This window comes from Corythoichthys intestinalis, chromosome 4 (assembly GCF_030265065.1).
Source record: "Corythoichthys intestinalis isolate RoL2023-P3 chromosome 4, ASM3026506v1, whole genome shotgun sequence".
Taxonomy (NCBI): domain Eukaryota; kingdom Metazoa; phylum Chordata; class Actinopteri; order Syngnathiformes; family Syngnathidae; genus Corythoichthys; species Corythoichthys intestinalis.
This window is the reverse complement of record NC_080398.1, coordinates 8,591,078-8,608,769: the sequence shown is the minus strand read 5'-3', so window position 1 is coordinate 8,608,769 and position 17,692 is coordinate 8,591,078. Positions and strand designations below refer to the sequence as shown.

The 17,692-nt window shown below is 39.5% G+C and overlaps 1 protein-coding gene across 5 annotated transcripts in view; it reads left to right on the top strand.

The window, feature by feature from the left end:
- The window catches only part of shc1 (SHC (Src homology 2 domain containing) transforming protein 1), a 61,677-nt gene that overhangs the window by 37,078 nt on the left and 6,907 nt on the right, over nt 1-17,692 (top strand). For 4 of the 5 annotated variants that reach the window (XM_057833380.1, XM_057833382.1, XM_057833381.1 and 1 more), the window contains 7 exons: nt 1,271-1,390; nt 6,380-6,433; nt 6,803-6,854; nt 10,305-10,431; nt 10,518-10,665; nt 10,937-10,994; nt 11,115-11,231. In XM_057833380.1, coding sequence (XP_057689363.1) covers nt 1,271-1,390; nt 6,380-6,433; nt 6,803-6,854; nt 10,305-10,431; nt 10,518-10,665; nt 10,937-10,994; nt 11,115-11,231 — 676 coding nt within the window. The remainder of the gene's footprint in view (nt 1-1,270; nt 1,391-6,379; nt 6,434-6,802; nt 6,855-10,304; nt 10,432-10,517; nt 10,666-10,936; nt 10,995-11,114; nt 11,232-17,692) is intronic. The other variant, XM_057833379.1, reaches the window with a different exon arrangement.

Sequence of the window (17,692 nt, the reverse complement as noted above, 5' to 3'; positions counted from 1 at the left end):
GTGTCTATGTAAATTTCCCCCAAAAATGCGACTTATACTCCGTTGCGACTTATGTTTTTTTCCTATTCGTTGGGCATTTTATGGCTGGTGCGACTTATAGTCCGAAAAATACGGTACGTGTAAGGACAATGTTTTTGAGTAATATTCCAGGCTGTTGCACAAGGGCCTTTGCACATGTTTTTTTTGTGACAGAACTAAACAATTCCAAACCACTTGCAGCCAGCGACTCCTCACCACACATCTACCATTGCACGACAATGGGAGAACTGTGGGTCTTTTTTTTTTTTTTTTTTTTTAGTATTAAGCTAGTTTTTCTTTATTAAAGTTTTCTTTAGTTTTATTTAACATTTGAGGAGTTGTCCCTCTTTGGAGGCATGCTTTTGTACAGAGCCATTGTCATGTGCACTAGAGATCAGTGCCAACAGCCGGTCTGTGCTCTGTATTCTTGTAAATCTAAAAAAAAAAGACAGGTGGCTATGTTCTCTGGCCCCTTGCCATGGCACTCTTTCACCAAAGAATGCCTTGCCTGTTGTAGAACATAGCAGACACAAATAATGTGTATGATTTTGCTCACCTAAAACATTTCTCCTATTTTGTAATTGAGTCCGAGCCCAAGATTCATTTCAGGAACAGGCTTGTCGTACAATAAATCGAGTGTTCACCGTATGTGCTGTATGTGCGTGTGTGTTCTTGTGTGATGTTCTCGGCCCAGCCTTTGTGGATTTTCCTGTCTGCTCTTCTTGGGCCACAGTTGCCTCTGCAGATGGGATCGCGTTCAAAATTGCAGCTGTTCCCCCACATCCCCACTCCAGTCACGAGCACTTCCACTCATGGCCCTCAGTTTCCTAACACTCATACATGCTGAAACCCTGATCAAAGTCATTTTATTTATTTACTTTTTGTTGTCTAAACCATAAATCACCAACATTGTGTCCATGGGCACCAGGTCACCCCCAATAACCATGACTTGCCCACAAGCCTGTTAGAGAAATAGTTTACCAATGATGGCACTTTGTGATAGCATTTTTGTAGAAGTGGTAATTTTTGACTGTGAACCATTGTGATTCATTGAATTGAACTTAAGCAAATGAATATTTTCTATCTTGTTAAATAAATCATCCTCGTGAGAAATGCTGAAATTAGTAGAGTATGGATCAAGCTGGTTGCTCCTCGCATGAAACTACCAAACAAGAAGCTCTTGGTTTAATAAAGGGCTTACACCCGTACCCTAAACCAAATTTGTTTTTCTTCTACCTTCTCCTCTTTGCAGCCTTCCTCACGCTGTCTCACATCTATTCTGGGCAAGAGCAACCTGCAGTTTGCTGGCATGACAATCAGCCTCACTATCTCCACCAGCAGCCTCAACCTGCTGGCATCTGACTGCAAGCAGGTGGGAAAGAATCTGTTTTTGGCACTGACCAGTGACCGCACTTTTACAAAATGCAGATATCCCATATTAAACCAGTTATACCCAAGACAGGAAAAGACAACTATTATTGTAATAATCAGACTAGAGTTGACACAATTCTGTAAGCATTTCACTCAAGCCTCCAATTTCAGTGGATGTTGGGAGAGCAAATGATAAACAGGGTTTGCATAACTTGTGACATAGAAGGCAAATTATAGCACAATGGCAACGTTTTAAGTTCTACGGATCAAATTGCAGAGGGGAGAATGGCAATAGGGGATGTAATGTGGGTGAGCTACCCAGTCAAGGACCTTCTGTGTGTGTAAAAACTGAATATGGATTGAAGTACTCTCGTATAGAACATCCAAAGCTGAACACAATCAGTTCATTGACAGTTGTAGACTTTCAAATTGTTCCAAATATTTGATGTTGATTCTTTTTTCCAGACTTTACTGTCCAAAATGTTAAGTAACATTTAGTTTACTTTCTTAGTTGGCATAATATGTAAAAACAACTTCATAATACAAAATGAGGTTATACAGCACATCCTGTGAAGATGCCCTTTACATGAATATGGAGGGAAAGTTAAGGGATGATATTAAAAAAAAAATCTCAGTAAAAATATGCCATTTGCTTACCATTTTCATGCCAATCCTTGGCCATTGTACTTTCATCAACATGCTTTTTACAGTGGTACGAAAAAGTATCTGAACCTTTTGGAATTTCTCAGATTTCTGCATAAAATCACCATCAAATGTGATCTGATCTTTGTCAAAATCACATAGATGGAAAAACTGTGTCTGCTTTAACTAAAACCACCCAAAAATGTATAGTTTTTCATATTTTAATGAGGATAGTATGCAAACAATGACAGAAGGGGGAAAAATAAGTAAGTGAATCCACTGCCTAAGAAGACTTAAAGAGCAATTGAAACCAATTTTTACCAAACAATTTAAGTAAGGTGTGTGCCCAATCACTGATGAGTGGTTTAAAGCTGCCCTGCCTACTATAAAACACACACCTGGTAAGAATTGTCTTGATGAGAAGCATTGTCTGATGTGCATCATGGCTCTGTCAAAAGAGCTGTCTGTCTGGGAAACGATACAAAACCATCTGTAAAAGTCTGGATGTTCATCAATCGACAGTCAGAGAAGTTGTCTACAAATGGAGAGAGTTTGGCACTGTTGCTTCTCTCCCAAGGAGTGGCTGCCCACCAAAGATGATGCCAGGAATTCAGCGCAGAATACTCAGAGAGGTAAAAAAGAACCCTAGAGTGTCTGCTAAACACTTACAGAAAACACTGGCACAGTCCAGTATCTCTGTGCACACATCAACTACATGTAAAACTATGGCCAAGAATGGTGTTCATGTCATGACTCCACGGAAGAAGCCACTGCTGTCTAAAGAAACCTTGTTGCTCGTTTAATGTTTGCAAAAACGCACTTGGACACTCCACAGAAGTTTTGGTAAAATATTTTGTGGACGGATGAAACCAAAGTTGAATTGTTTGGAGTAACACACAACGTGTGTGGAGGAAAAATGGGACAGCTCTCCAACATCTACACCTCATCCCCACCTTGAAGCATGGTGGAGGCAACATCATGATTTGAGGTTGTTTTACTGCCTCAGGGCCTGGACAACTTGCAATCATTAATGGAAGAATGAATTCAAAAGTTTATCAGAATGTTTTGCAGGAAAACCTGAGGTCGTCTGTCAGACAGTTGAAGCTAAAAAGAGGATGAATGCTGCAAAAAGACAATGATCCAAAACACAGAAGTAAATCAACTTCAGAATGGTTTCAGGAGAACAAAATACACGTTCTGGAGTGGCCAAGTCATAGTCCAGACTTGAACCCCGTTGAGATGCTGTGGCATGACCCAAAGACAGCGATTCATGCCAGACAGCCCATGAATCTGGTTGAACTACAGGAGTTTTGTAGAGAAAAATGGGCCAAGCTTAGTCCTGATCGATTTGTCAGACTGATCTGCAACAACAGGAAGTGTCTGGTTCACTTACTTATTTTCCCCCCCTTCCATCATTCTGTCCTCATTAAAATATCAAAAAACCTATAAATGTTTGGGTGGTTTTATTTAAAGCAGACAGTTTTTTTCATCTGTGTGATTGACAAAGATCAGCTCACATTTGATGATTATTTTATGCAGAAATGTGAGAAATTCCAAAAGGTTCGATGCTTTTTTATACCACTGTATGTTAGGGTCTGCTTAGTTTTTTCATTTTTTTTTTTTTTTTTAAACCAAGTAATGGGTATTTGATTTTTTTTCATTTTTTTAATATTGCAACGAAACAAAATTTGAACCAAATTCAGTTCCAAGTTTTCACTTTTCCTCTTTTGCCAAAACTAGTTAATTTCTCTGAGTAGTACAGTACAATAAGTTGTGAAAAAAATAAAAAATAAAGTCTGTTTTAGAAATTAGCAATGCTTGCATGCACAGGTTGTTTTCTTGCTAGCCATGTAGGAAGTGTTTTTTTTTTTAACACAAGGGATACACAGTGCCACTGAATGTTTAATAAATTTAGTTGTCATAACTAAAGATACACGATAATATCGGTCACCGATAATTATCGGCCGATAATGGCAATTATGACGTCACACAGATAATCCAGATAATAAAAAAATTCAACCGATAATGCAATCCGATAATTATATACTTGATTTAGCCTCCAAATGTGCGCAACCGAAGAATTCAGCACGCCGCCTCCTCAACCCCTCCCCTCTCTGAAGCCCCTGAGGGAGGAGGGGTTGAGGAGGCAGAGTTACACGACAAGAAGTTGTTGAATATTATGGCAGCTGTTACTAAAAAAAAAAAACGACGCTCTCGCCATCTGCGAAACATGTACCGTAGAAGTTCCACGAGGCAGAAAGAAAGCATCCTCATTCAAGACCCCTAACTCAGCAGCCATTTAAAACTGCATCACAAAGATTTTTGGAACGAATACGAGGCTGCTGCTAGCGGGAATGCTAAGGCTATTGTAAGCACAAGCTAAACTACGGGGCTTGTGACAATACAGAGTCGGGCTGTTTGGGAATGCAGCCCAAGGCGGGTGGTAAATTCGCATCTAAGGCTGAACACCAGCACGACTGGAGACCGATAGTCAGCAAGTAGCCGTCTTCCAACGGAGCCCGCCGCTCTGACCGGTCCGGCAGGCCGCTGTGGCGAGGCGGGGCCGGGCCGGGCCGGGCCGGGCCGGGCCGAGCCCGGTTCCCCGGCTTCGGGACCTCCGGCGAACACCCCGGTTTCTCGAGCGTTCCCCCACGGCATGCGAGCAGAGCCAGGACCCGAATACGCCGCAGCGAACCGGCCGGGGCGGGCGGATTATCTGGTACGAACGTAGCTGCCGCCGAGACGAGACACGTTTTTTTTTTACCTAAATGACCCGAGAACCAAAACCCTGGATAAAAAAATGCTGTTTATACGACCACCATTCTTCATGAAAAACTGATGCCCATTAAGCAAGCTTATCATGACGGCACAGTGGTTAGATGATAATAATGGATAAACATGGAGAAAACGAAGTCAGCCAGTCAATAATGCATTCAGTATGTAAAATGACGAGCGGTCAGATGACTTTGTAACGCTGCCTTTATTTTCGGCTTAACAAAACTCAGGCACAAAACAACACGCACGCGGATGCGAGCTCCAACTCCGTCCAAATAGTACTGCCGTGTATCAGTTTAGCTGCTGTAAAGCAAATGTCGTGAAAGCCGCAAATGTAAACAAAGCGCTGCAGAATGGGTACATGACATCCCGCTCTTTTGAGTTAATCATTTTCACAGTGTGCAACAAAGCATATAACATTAGCAATCACTTTTCAAATTATTTAACTTATTTCTCTGCTCAATTACAGTCACAGTCGATAATCAAATTCTTAAATCAACATTCTGTAGCCACAAATATTATTCAAAATCTTTCCTCCTTCCAAGTTTTTTTTTTTTTTTTTTTTTTTAGGATTAAGTATAATAATGTATTGCTTAAAACAAGGCTGTTAAGATTATTTTCAGCTAGCTATTTTTCTTCCAAGAAATCTGAGAGAAATACACTTGAAGCGATGGCAGATAATTTCACTTATTGCCAATAGATTTACACTTAAAACTGACTAGTTTTAAGGAGGTGTGTTTTGCAGTGTATTAATGTTACATATGTTAGGAATGGCTTACTTTAAAAGGCATTTTTGTGCAACTTAGGTATTTACTCTGTAAGTAATTGTTGCCAAAAGTTTACCATTACACAATGTCAGACAATCTGTCATCATTTAGATGTTTGAATTGATGACTTGTTCATATTTTATGTTGAAAAAAAAAGAGCAATAAATTATATTTTTGCACAGTAATATTTTCTTTTGTGTATACTTTAAAATTTTACATAAATCTTTTAATAGAATTATCGGCTTGACATTATCGGTTATCGGTTGGAATGAGGAGGAAATTATCGGTTATCGGTATCGGTTGAAAATGTATTATCGTGCATCACTAGTCATAACCATTATTATGCTTTCCAAGTAGACTATCCAATACTTTATTTGTGTAAATCCCCATTTCCACATTTTATTTCCCATGGACAGTGTCCTACTATTTTTGCAACTGTCGTTATATATTCCTGTATTCCCCACACAGTGGTGCAGCTTGTACTTTTTAACACAAGCAGGCAGCCTTTCATAAAAATAGCCTCTGGCCAAACACTGAGAGCATGGAGTATTGTCAAGTGTTAATGCTGTTATTGATCCATCCTCTACTTTTACTGCAAACTGTTGAAAAGATGTCCCACGCGTTGCCCTTCGCTTCTATCTTTGCTGCAGTTCATGGCACTCACAGGATGAAACAACGAAGCACTTCTGCTAGTAACGATTCCATGATTGACTCCTCATCCACATGCTCTCATCACCTGTCCCACATGCCATCCATGTGTCTCTCTTTCTCCATCTCCTCTTCCTTTTCCCTTATTCCCTCCACAGATAATCGCCAATCATCACATGCAGTCCATCTCCTTCGCATCTGGAGGAGACCCAGTGAGTCACCCGAGCCCTCTTTGAGCTCACGTCTCTCTCTCGCCTTTTCCTATTGTCCTCCAACCAGCCTGCACATCCGTCCTTCCTGCTTCTTTCTGTCATTTTCTATTCCAATGATTACTACTCAACTCACTGCATCACCGGTCTCCTAGTCTTTCAAGCTTGATCTTATTATTTCTCCTGCTTATCTCTCTTTCAGCTCTGTGTTATGTTTTCCTAACTCTTGTTACGACTAGAAAAAGCCACAGCTTGGTCTGTCTTCTTGTCAGCCTTTATGTCACAAATCTACACTGTACTTCTTCTTCCTCTTCCTGTATTGATTTTTTTTCTCCCTCGCAAACCCTAAACGTCTCACCCTTTCTCCCTCAGGACACAGCTGAGTACGTAGCGTATGTGGCCAAAGACCCAGTCAACCAGAGAGGTGAGAAAAAGCAGAAACTTGTCATTCTGTCTGTCTTTCCTCAGCTTTACTGTACACTGCAGATTCATTTTGTCTTTAAATGGAACATATGATGGGGGAACTTAATTTTTATTGCTTGTGCACAAATAGTCAGGTCACTGGAGTGTCTGTCCACTCCTTAATAGGGCACTCAGTTAGCTCATAGTGTCCCATTGATAGCGTAAGACATCCAATCCATTTCAATTGAGAGATGCTGGCAGTGAATGGTCACTGCCAGCCCTGACAGTCAAAAATACGAATTGGATGTTTCCACAATCAATTGCACTGAAAGATGAGCATTCACAGTAGTCCTGCGCATTATATCATTTGAACATCACCGTCCCAATGTGCGCATGCGCGATAGTCCTACAGCAGGACATGTGATTGTTATTTATTATAATTATTACTATTGAACACGTGAACTTTTTTGCTTCATAAAAGCAGCAAGCTGCTTTTATTATGTTGTGTATGCTATGCTTGTACATGGCCTCCTGGATCCTCCTTTATATACAGCGATTTTCATCATTCACAAATAACCCCCTTAGTCTGGATTAAATGGTATTACCGTATTGGCCTGAATATAAAACGGCCCTGATTATAAGATGATCCCCTCTTTTTCAAGACTCAAGTTTGAAAAAAGACTTTTTGAACACCAAATTAATTTTTATACAGAAAATAATTACAGTACATCTGAAACAAATGATTATAACAATATGTTTGAGAGAAAAAGCATGTTATTTTGCCTCATTCAAATCTTAATCTCTGAACATTTAAATATGTAAACTAAAGTGCAATCACATTCGTAAATGAATGGATTCTGGTTTTTGAAATGTAAATAAACCAATCTATTGTGATTTAACAACAAAATTGCAATAACTGCATTAACCATCAAAGTGAAGTAACTGTAACTGTACTGTAACTGTAGTCTTGAAACAAATCTGAATAAGGAAAAACATTGCAATGAAATAGTGCAAACTGGTTAAACTTGAGAGTACCTGAGATCTGTCATGACAGAACATCGCTTCAATGATATCCGGCGCCATCTAGCGTCGTGAATGGGTATAACGTCTAGGCCGCGAATATAAGACGACCCCTACTTTTAACCAGTAATCTGATTAAAGTTGGTTTCCTTAGTGTGTGTGCATTACTATTTTGTTGTTGCCTCATAATGTATGTAGAATGAAGAATACTGTAGTCATGTACGAAAAGCATTTCGAATAGAAAATTTTGCTCCTGGCATCACATGTCATGTTTTCTAATCGGAGGACAAAAAACAAAAAAAACAACAAAAAAAAACAGGTCACTTGTATCACCATGCTGTATGAGCGCTGTCTGCGGCGGTGGCCAACAACATAGCCTGGCTACCTCGTCATGATGCTAACAAGAGGCAGGAGAGATACCACAAACAGCTGCATTTGCTCAATGGAAATACAGCCATTACTTCACATTTCTGTCCAGTAAAGATGAGAAAAATATCTCCGTGCGTTGCGAACTTTGCGCTGGCTTAAAAAAACTGTCGACCGCTAAAAACTCCACATCCAATTCCAGGAACCACATATAATTATAGCTCAACGCGACAAACTCGAAACAAGGTCTATGGGTAACGAGACAGCCATCACTTCTACAGTTTAACAAAAGTCAAAAGTTTGGACACACCTCATCATTTGTGTGTTTTATATATTTTCACTACTATTTACATTGTAAATTCTCACTGAAGATATTAAAAAAAACTATGAATGAACATTTGATTTCCAAATATTTGAATGCCAGGTCTTTTATGGGGTTTAGTTTCTTTTTTTAATTACCAAAAATAGATACTTGCGCTAAAAGGTTATTAGTCATGATATCACATAAACAAGTAAATCAACATGACTTCATATTTCTTCTGTCTTTTCATCTTTGATGTATTGATTTTTGAAAGACTGGGTACTTCAGTACTTTGTTGCTGCCCAATGGTTAAGTGATGAACACTTACTGGAAGCCAAATTAGAGCAATGGTATCTGTCTACAGCCTGCAGAAATGACATGTTGTCTGTGTGGGAAGCAACCGCTGCAGTTAAGTTTTTTATTCCAAGAAATGCTAAGACATTGACACAATATTTAATTTGTACTTCTTTTGAAAGTGAAACACACTGTCATGCATGACAGCAAAATTATCTGATATAGGAGGAAAAAAAGAATCACACTTTGAATCTACACTTTTGTATGTAACTCACCATATACTAAAAATGACAAAAGATTTCATGAGCTTTATTTTCTATCAACTAAATTCATGTACTGTACTTCATAATCCCGAGGAGTGAGGATACTCATCTTTCCTTAAATTTCAAGCATAATGTACTGTAGAGCATTTTAATTAACAAACCTTTTACAGTATTGGAAAGGCAGTTAGAAGAAGCATTTTGGACATTATAAAACAAAAGATTTCTTGGTCTTTTAAAATTTGCCATATTCTGGACTACCATATATTTAAATAAAATCAATAGGATAAATAGACTATTATTGCATTGCATACGCAGCAAAATAGCACAGGCAGGCTAGACAGAGGCAGACCTAATATGAAGGCACACGCTATAATATAAATAATTTACATTTGATAGCGACACTTTTTCCAAATGGATAACATATGGGAGCCAATTGAATTATGGTGTCTATTAGTGTGGGGTCCGCTGATCAAATAAATATAGTATAGTATATCAAGTTCCTGTAGGCAGCAACTCAACTATTATGTTTGTCTACGTACTGTAAGTACCGCTATCATTTAAATAGACAAACAAGACCTTGATCATGTGCATCTCAGCGGAAAGGCTCTTGTTTGATAAAGTGAGAAGACACTGAATTTCATTTTCATGTCATTTTATGTGTTGTAATGGAGACAAACGTAAATATTAGCCAATATTTCGCAGTATTAGGTACAGTAGCTGTTTTGTTTAAATGTTTCTTTAATTGCCAGTACTATGTCATCCTATCAAATGCAAGTATCTCAGGATGGAGGTCACAAAGGGCAGAATTAAATGGGCAAAGACAGACACTGATCACAGCAAATGCATGTGTATAGATTCAAATAATGTTTTATTTATCTATGGCATGCTTTATTCGGCACATTTTAGAACCAGGAAATGACAACCTCCAGACACAGTACTCAGCACTCCAGGTATTAGTTGGCGTGGAGGAAGAACAAACAGGGCAGGTACTTGCATAAGGCATTGTGTGACATCACACTGTGACCAATTTATAAACCTACCAGTTTGCAGAACGATTTAACTTTCAATCAGGAATGAAATTTTAAAAACAATAGAAATTGCACACTTCAACCAGAGCACACTCCCATTTCAAACCTACCTTATGCATAAAACTTCAAAATTTTGGAAAATGACTTTAGTGCTGCTTGAAGTTCACACAGATCTTTCGTTACTTATGCCTGTCTTACAGCATGTCATATTCTCGAATGCTCTGAGGGTTTAGCCCAGGAAGTCATCAGCACCATCGGCCAGGCCTTTGAACTGCGCTTCAAACAGTACTTAAAGAACCCACCTAAACTAGTCACACCGCATGACAGGTACTTAAGCAAGCATGATTCCGTTGCATTAATTAAAGTACTGTACTGATCTCATTGTCTTATATGTGCACTATTTTCTACATCAGAATGGCTCCATTTGATGGCTCTGCATGGGAGGAAGAGGACGACGAGGCAGCTCTCCTGCCTGATGTCCCTTATTATAACAACTTCCCCGGTAAACAGCCTCCCCCTGGTGGTTTGGTTGACATGAGACCACGTCCGGGAGCAACATTGGTGAGTCGTACAAGAGTTGTGCATTGCTTCTGTTTGAAACGCAGACCCTCATGGTTCAGCATTTATGAGATAAGTGCATATACACAATCGTAAAAGAGACGCTGTTTAATATCAGCACATCAAAATTGATTGTTGAACCCTTTTAACTGGCCAAAGGCAAACATTCTGCACATACAGTACATTTTCCCAATGTGTATGAATCATTTCTGATGTGTGTTTTTTTGTTTTTTTTTGTTTTGTTTTTTGTATATACACTTTTGTGTTTGTGCAGCCTTATGGACAGCCGGGTCAAAATGACATTCACAAGCAGCCATTGCCTCCTCTGCCAGGTGAGCTCTGTTTGCACTTGAGGCAGCATGTGCCGAGGTTGTCATTTGGGTGCAGTATGTAGAGTGAAAGATTAAATATGCATCGCGTAACGTACTTGTATAACTTATGCCTGCCTCTAGTGGGTGCCAAGGAAGGAGGGCGAGAGTTATTTGATGACCCCTCTTACGTCAATGTGGATAAGCCCCGCCCGCCAGTCGCCGCCAATGGAAACGCTCATAGAGATGCGTTTGACATGAGTGAGTTATGGGTTTAACCCAAGCATAATGTATATGAATGTTGGCTAAAGGTTGCTGGGACATTCCTCTGGTAGAGAATGAATTATATATTATCTTGTATACAGTTGAATCATAAAGTTCAAATGCGATCCATTTTACTCCCTCTTTGATGGATTCAACAATTGGACCTATTTTCCACACTAAATCGCTATCAGTCAGACTCTTGAAAAAAAATGTCTTGACAATGAAGAAAAACACTGCATAAGTCACACTTTGGAGAAATATTTATATTGTCTGACTTTTGTTTTTGTCAAATAGCAAAACATAGTCACTACTCTTACTTCAGCAACAAAAAAGCAGTTCGAATGAATCAAATAGTTGTGAAACTTGTATTGCACACAGCACTAGTGCTTACGTATCTTCACAAGCTGCATGTTGCAATCTCTTCTACTTTTTGTTTGTTTGTTTGTTTTACAATATTTGCATACTATTTTTTTACTATTAATAATTTTAATTAGCTATTTAACCCTTTAAATGGCAAGTGATTATTTTCGGTAATTAAAAACAGTGTATCACAAAAGTGAGTACACCCCTCGCATTTCTGCAGATATTTAAGTATATCTTTTCATGGGACAACACTGACAAAATGCCACTTTGACACAATGAAATTAGTCTGTGTGCAGCTTATATAATGGAGTTAATTTATTTTCCCCTCACTATGACTCAAAATATAGCCATTAATATCTAAACCGCTGGCAACAAAAGTGAGTACACCCCTTAGAAACTACGTACATCCCTAAATGTCCAAATTGAGTGCTGTTGGTCATTTTCCCTCCAAAATGTCACATGACTCGTTACAGGAGTGCTGTCAGCATTGCTGCAGAGATTGAAGAGCTGGGGGGTCAGCCTGTTAGTGCTTAGACCATACTCAATTTTGTTGCCAGAGATTTTAGCTATTAATGGCTATATTTTGAGTTATTTTGAGGGGAAAATAAATTAACTATTATATAAGCTGCACACAGACTACTTTTCATTGTGTCAAAGTGTCATTTTGTCAGTGTTGTCCCATGAGAAGATATACTTAAATATTTGAAGAAACGTGAGGGGTGTACTCACTTTTGTGATACACTGTAAAATAAAAATTTTATTTCTAGTTTGATTTTTAATTATTAACTAGAAAAGGCAATTTCTGGAGGAATTGCAATAGCAGCTTTGCGGTGATCATTGGTATATCGGGTCACTATGTATATCATCACTTTCTGTTGATTATGGGGAATTTCATTGCCACTTCTTGTTCATATTGGGTCACTTCCTGTTGATTTGGGGTTATTTCGGGGTCACTTCCTATTGATCTGGTGTCATTCTGCGGTCAGTTCCTGTTCCACTTCCTGTTGGTCATTTCCTACTGATGTTAGGGCATATAAGAGTAACTTCCGTTTGGGCCCGCCACAGTCTCGTTTGAACCCCCCCCCGCCGGGAAAAAAAAAAAAAAAAGATAAGAATCAGATGCGTCAGTCAGCCGATTACACAGCTGTAGCCCACTCCACTCTACTACCCGCGAGAGCGCGCGCGTGCGTGCGTGCGTGCACACACACAGACAAACGCGCCAACAGGTCGCGCTCATAGACAGGACTACTAGCCTGGTAAACCACACTCATAGCTGTGCTATGCAGGCATGAAAATCTCTCACCTTTCGGCGAAATTCGCCGTTTTGAAGTCAAAAAGGGCGACCTACGTGAATTGCGTAGATCCGGGGGGTCGGGAGTTTTTATTTAATTATTATTATTATTATTATCATCATGTGATTAACTTAGTACGTAAACTGAGCATTTAAGAACACAGTCAGCAAATCTTTCTAGATGCTTCGCTGACGAGAACCAATCATCGGCCCAAGCTGCGTTCCATTATTCCAAACGCGCGCACTCCTTACTGTACATGGAGTGCTGGGAGAGCCTTTGGTTGCATTGCAAAGCTGCGAAAACAAAAAGCAGGCCTTATCCACACCGGGGCAGACCAGAGCGCAGCATACACACTTGCCTGTATTTGCCAGCAGATTGAATTTGGTGAGTAATGGTTTCAATCGTTTTCACATTTTGCGATATAAAAAAGTTACTGCCATTCGTTGCAGCTTGCGTTGAACACTGCCAGAGCTAGCCAAATCTCCCATGAAAAAAAATAGCTCCCGTTAAATTGGCGTCAAGCTTGTGTATTTAGCGGTAATATAAACGAAGAAACACACGGTTGAGTCCAATTAAGCGTGCTCTCGGATGGAGGGGGCGCCTCACATCGCTCCCGTCGTCCGCCAGAGACGCGTTATTTTCGGCTTGGATTTGAGCTGACGGCCGGTGTCGGCACAACACCGGCCCGACGAGTGGTTGGGAATGAGTCCTGCTTCTTAAAGCTTTTCAGAAATACAGGGATGCCTTGTTTTTCGCGGTTAATGGGGACCAGAACCCGCCGCAATAAGTGAAAACCGCAAAGTAGCGCCCCCCCCCCCCCCCCCCCCCCCCCGCCCCATTGTTTGTGCGTGTTCAATGCATTTATTCAGATTTTACATTGGAAAAAAGATACATATATAAGACATGTTTTTTCACTTTTTTCACCAACGTATCATTTATAAATGGTTTTCAAGCACTTCAAAATGTAAGAATTATGATAAGTTTTAAACATGTTACTGCCCCACCGAATTATTTTAAAACAAGAATAAAGTAGTAAGAAAATGCTTGGCTTTATTAAATGCTTCATAGTGAGTCTACTCAAACCCTCTCAGGCTTTGGATAAATGGTGATTGACACATGTGCAAAGTTTTTCTTTTTATATATATATATTTTTTTGAAGCAACTTATTTGATTGAATAATAAAGACACAAATGTCCTAGCCAAAATGTGGCCCAAACGCAAAACATTAATTCAATGGAAAAATTTGTTTCAATCAAGAAAAATAGTTTTCAAATGCTTTTTTTGTCTCAAATTTATTTTTGCAATCAAAAACAATTTTTTTTTATTGAAGTGACTTTTTGGGGATTAAAAGTATATACTGTATTTTGATTGAAGCAACTTTGTTTTTGATAGAAGTAACTTTGTTTTTTGATTGAATAATAAAAACACAAATCTACCTCCATCGTTATTGAGAGAGAAAGAAATTAAGAAAGCTTGAAAACTAAAAGCCACCAGGGAGTCTGTTTTTTTGTTTTTTTAAATATTTATATTTCATTACATAGACATGCGTCGTAGGGAAGGGAGATTGAGGGATAAAAAGCAGTTAGATGAGGCTGCTACAGGCAGTGGATACCTCATCAGCTGGGTGAATAGCAGACCTGGTAAGAACAAGTTTGCAAGGATAGTCGGGTATTAAATACAATTATAAACACAATTACAATGTTATTTTTCTATAAGATTTTAATGTCATTGCTTTATTAATCATTAGGTGCGATAGTTGTTAAGTATGGATAATAATTAGAGGTGTGCAAAATTTCCGATTCTTAGATTATTCGCGATTCGGCCGTGGAAGATTCGAGAACGATTCACAAACATCCAAATCCCGATTATTGAAATATGCGAAGTAAAGCGGAAGTACACAACACTCAGCGCGCCGCGCGGTCTTCGGGACGGAACGGAGCGAGAGTAGCTAAACATCATGCTTCCCATTACCCGGCCCCTCGGGTAATGCCAATGCTCAACTCACGGCTCTAGCTCAACTCATGCAACGAGATAAAAAAACACAACAACATACCTGACTGCTGCCAAAAAGCTGCGACAAAGTACATCCATATAATGTTACGGTGGATATCATTTATATAGGACTAGATGCAATATAGATTTGGTAGTGTTAGCAGCACATCTACAAAAAGTTAGATGCGGGTGTTATAAACGGCCGCCATCTTAAAGCAGTACACTTCCCTGCAAGGCTGTTGTAGCGAACCTTCCAAGCAAACCTTATTAACTTTTTATCTAAAATACTCCAAAATCGGTAAAATATTGACTTGAATCTATCTTTAAAATAGTTTTAAAACTTTCACATGTCGAAAGTAGACAAAAGGGAAATTATGGAATAACGGGAGCAATTTTAACAAATTTAATGGTTGATTCACAACATTAAATTAATTGAATGTAGTTTAAAGCTGCTGATACAGAATGGAGACTGGAGTTTTTTATTTAATGTTATTTTTGTATATTTGTTTACTGCTATATGTTAACTTGATACTGAAATAGTAGTGTGATTTAGCCTGAGAGTATTTTTGAACAATTTTGGAACTAATGTACAAAACATTAAAAAAAAAAGAGAAAAAAAAAAGGGGGCTTGCATCAATAATCGTTTTATAATCGAATCGGAGCCTCTGAATCGTTATCGAATCGTTAGTTGCTCAAAGATTCCCAGCTCTAATAATAATGAAATAATAGTTTTAAGAAAACTGTGCTGTTGGTGGCTCAGTGACCATCTGATGTGGTTTGTACTCAGATGAACAAGTTGAGGAAGGAAGTTTTGATGCAGAGGTTGAAGGAAGAAAAGAGGCAGACTGACTGAGTCACAGCCAGAAAGTGTTGATGACAGTTTTGATTTCTGTTCACTGTTGCCCCCTCCCAATTAAAGTATGTCACAGTCGCAACCAATGATTATCTAAAGCTGGTTAAAATTGAAGTTATGTTGTTTTAAGGTGTATTAAATACTTGTTCATGTGCCCCTTTTGATCTACGAGCACCCGCCCCTCCACCGGTCTCTGCATGGCCCTGCTGAAACACAGTGTGGGTCGACAGAGCTCAATATTTTGTTGGGGTGTACAGTGTACTGGAACATATTTCCTCCACACCCTTCTCACCTTTTTAACCCCTGACCCATTTTCATGCCTGGCTATGAGAGTATGAGTCTGGCCACCATTAAGCAGAAAAAAATTTCCAGGGCGGAGCCAGCCACAGCAAATAGACAGTGGAGCGGGCCAATCAGCGACGGGCTGACGCGACGTCGGTCAAGCGACAAAAAACTAGCGAGAGACATTTCAACATATTCAACATGGCTAGCGCGAGACAGACTGTTGGTTTTAGCGACTCGATGTGTTTTTGGTCATGTAAAACCGAATTTACCGCGGACTGGAACATATTGCCGCTAAGGGACTACTGTCTGCTGCATTCTGCTGCATTTGGCGCGATCCGGCGACACTGCATACAGCAATTTATATTACATTCAGTGGTCTCAAAATGCCCTAAAGAGATACACCAGGCTTGAAAATGTACACACACACCCAACCCCGAGGGTCAGAGACCCTCCCACCACAGTCTCCTAAAATCCTGTGGGAAACACTGCTGTTTATCTTGAGTCACTTGGGTTGGAAATCAATAATAGGAGTGAATGGAAGTTTTTAGTCTATAGACAAAAAAAAAAAGTTCAAATTCAAGTTGTTGTTTTTTTCTATTTTAAATTTCATAGTATTTAATTCATTGCCTGCCATTGACGGTGATAGAAGTCACATTACTGCTAGCCTTCTCAGTTCTAATTGTTTAGGAGTCGTCAGTGGCAATGACTGAGGTCATTAAAGAGCATACGACAGGAGAAAAAAAAGTCTTAAATGGCATTATTATGTGAATTAGAATCATATTTTGAGACGATTCGACTATATACAACAATTTAGCAAAGCGCAGATGACGAGAAATTAGTCTTTTAATCTGCCGGTTAGCCACACCTACCATTTTAGGGCTTTAGCGTCCCCAACAGGTGGATGACGTCAGCGGGAGACTGGGCTCATCGGTTTTACTATTCAGCCCATTGAGGGGGAATTATTCAGAACGAGGAAAATGCGACGAAGAGAGCCGCAAAATGTCATTGTTTCAGTCTCTCTACTCCAATATTGTTACAGGATATTCTTTTTATCTAAGTATTTTTCCCCAATAGCTATATAAATGGCTTGAGAAGGACCAGTCAGCCCGTCGAGGGGGAACTATTCACAACGAGGAAAACGCGACGAAGAGAGCTGCAAAATGTCATTGTTTCTGTCTCTTTACTTCAATATTTTTACAGGATGTTCTTTTTATCCAAGTATTTTCCCCAATTGCTAAATAAATGGCATGGTCATGACAAATAACAGTCTTTTGCTAAATGGAATATGAAATAATAAAAATGCATTTATTCAGGACGACATGGCAAAATTACTCCATAATGGTCAAAACTGTCGACTTCACCTTTACTGTCGCACCTCCCGAACGATATTTTAGGACACCTACATCGGACATATGACATTTCCCTTCCCCGGCTTCGGAGAATGTAAACAAACCAAAAGGCGTGACAGCTAGCCGACATGCTAACCTGAACCAGTGATGTTTCAAAGTCTTCGAAGTGGAAAAGCACACATAACTAGCCTAGATTTATTGACATGACAACTGGGTTGTCGATTGTCTTTGCGGATTGGCAAACCGCCCGGTGGAGAGCAATTTACAGTTCGTTCCCCGGAGGAGGGCGGCTGCAGTTGTTGTGCAGCTAACGTGCTGCTAATG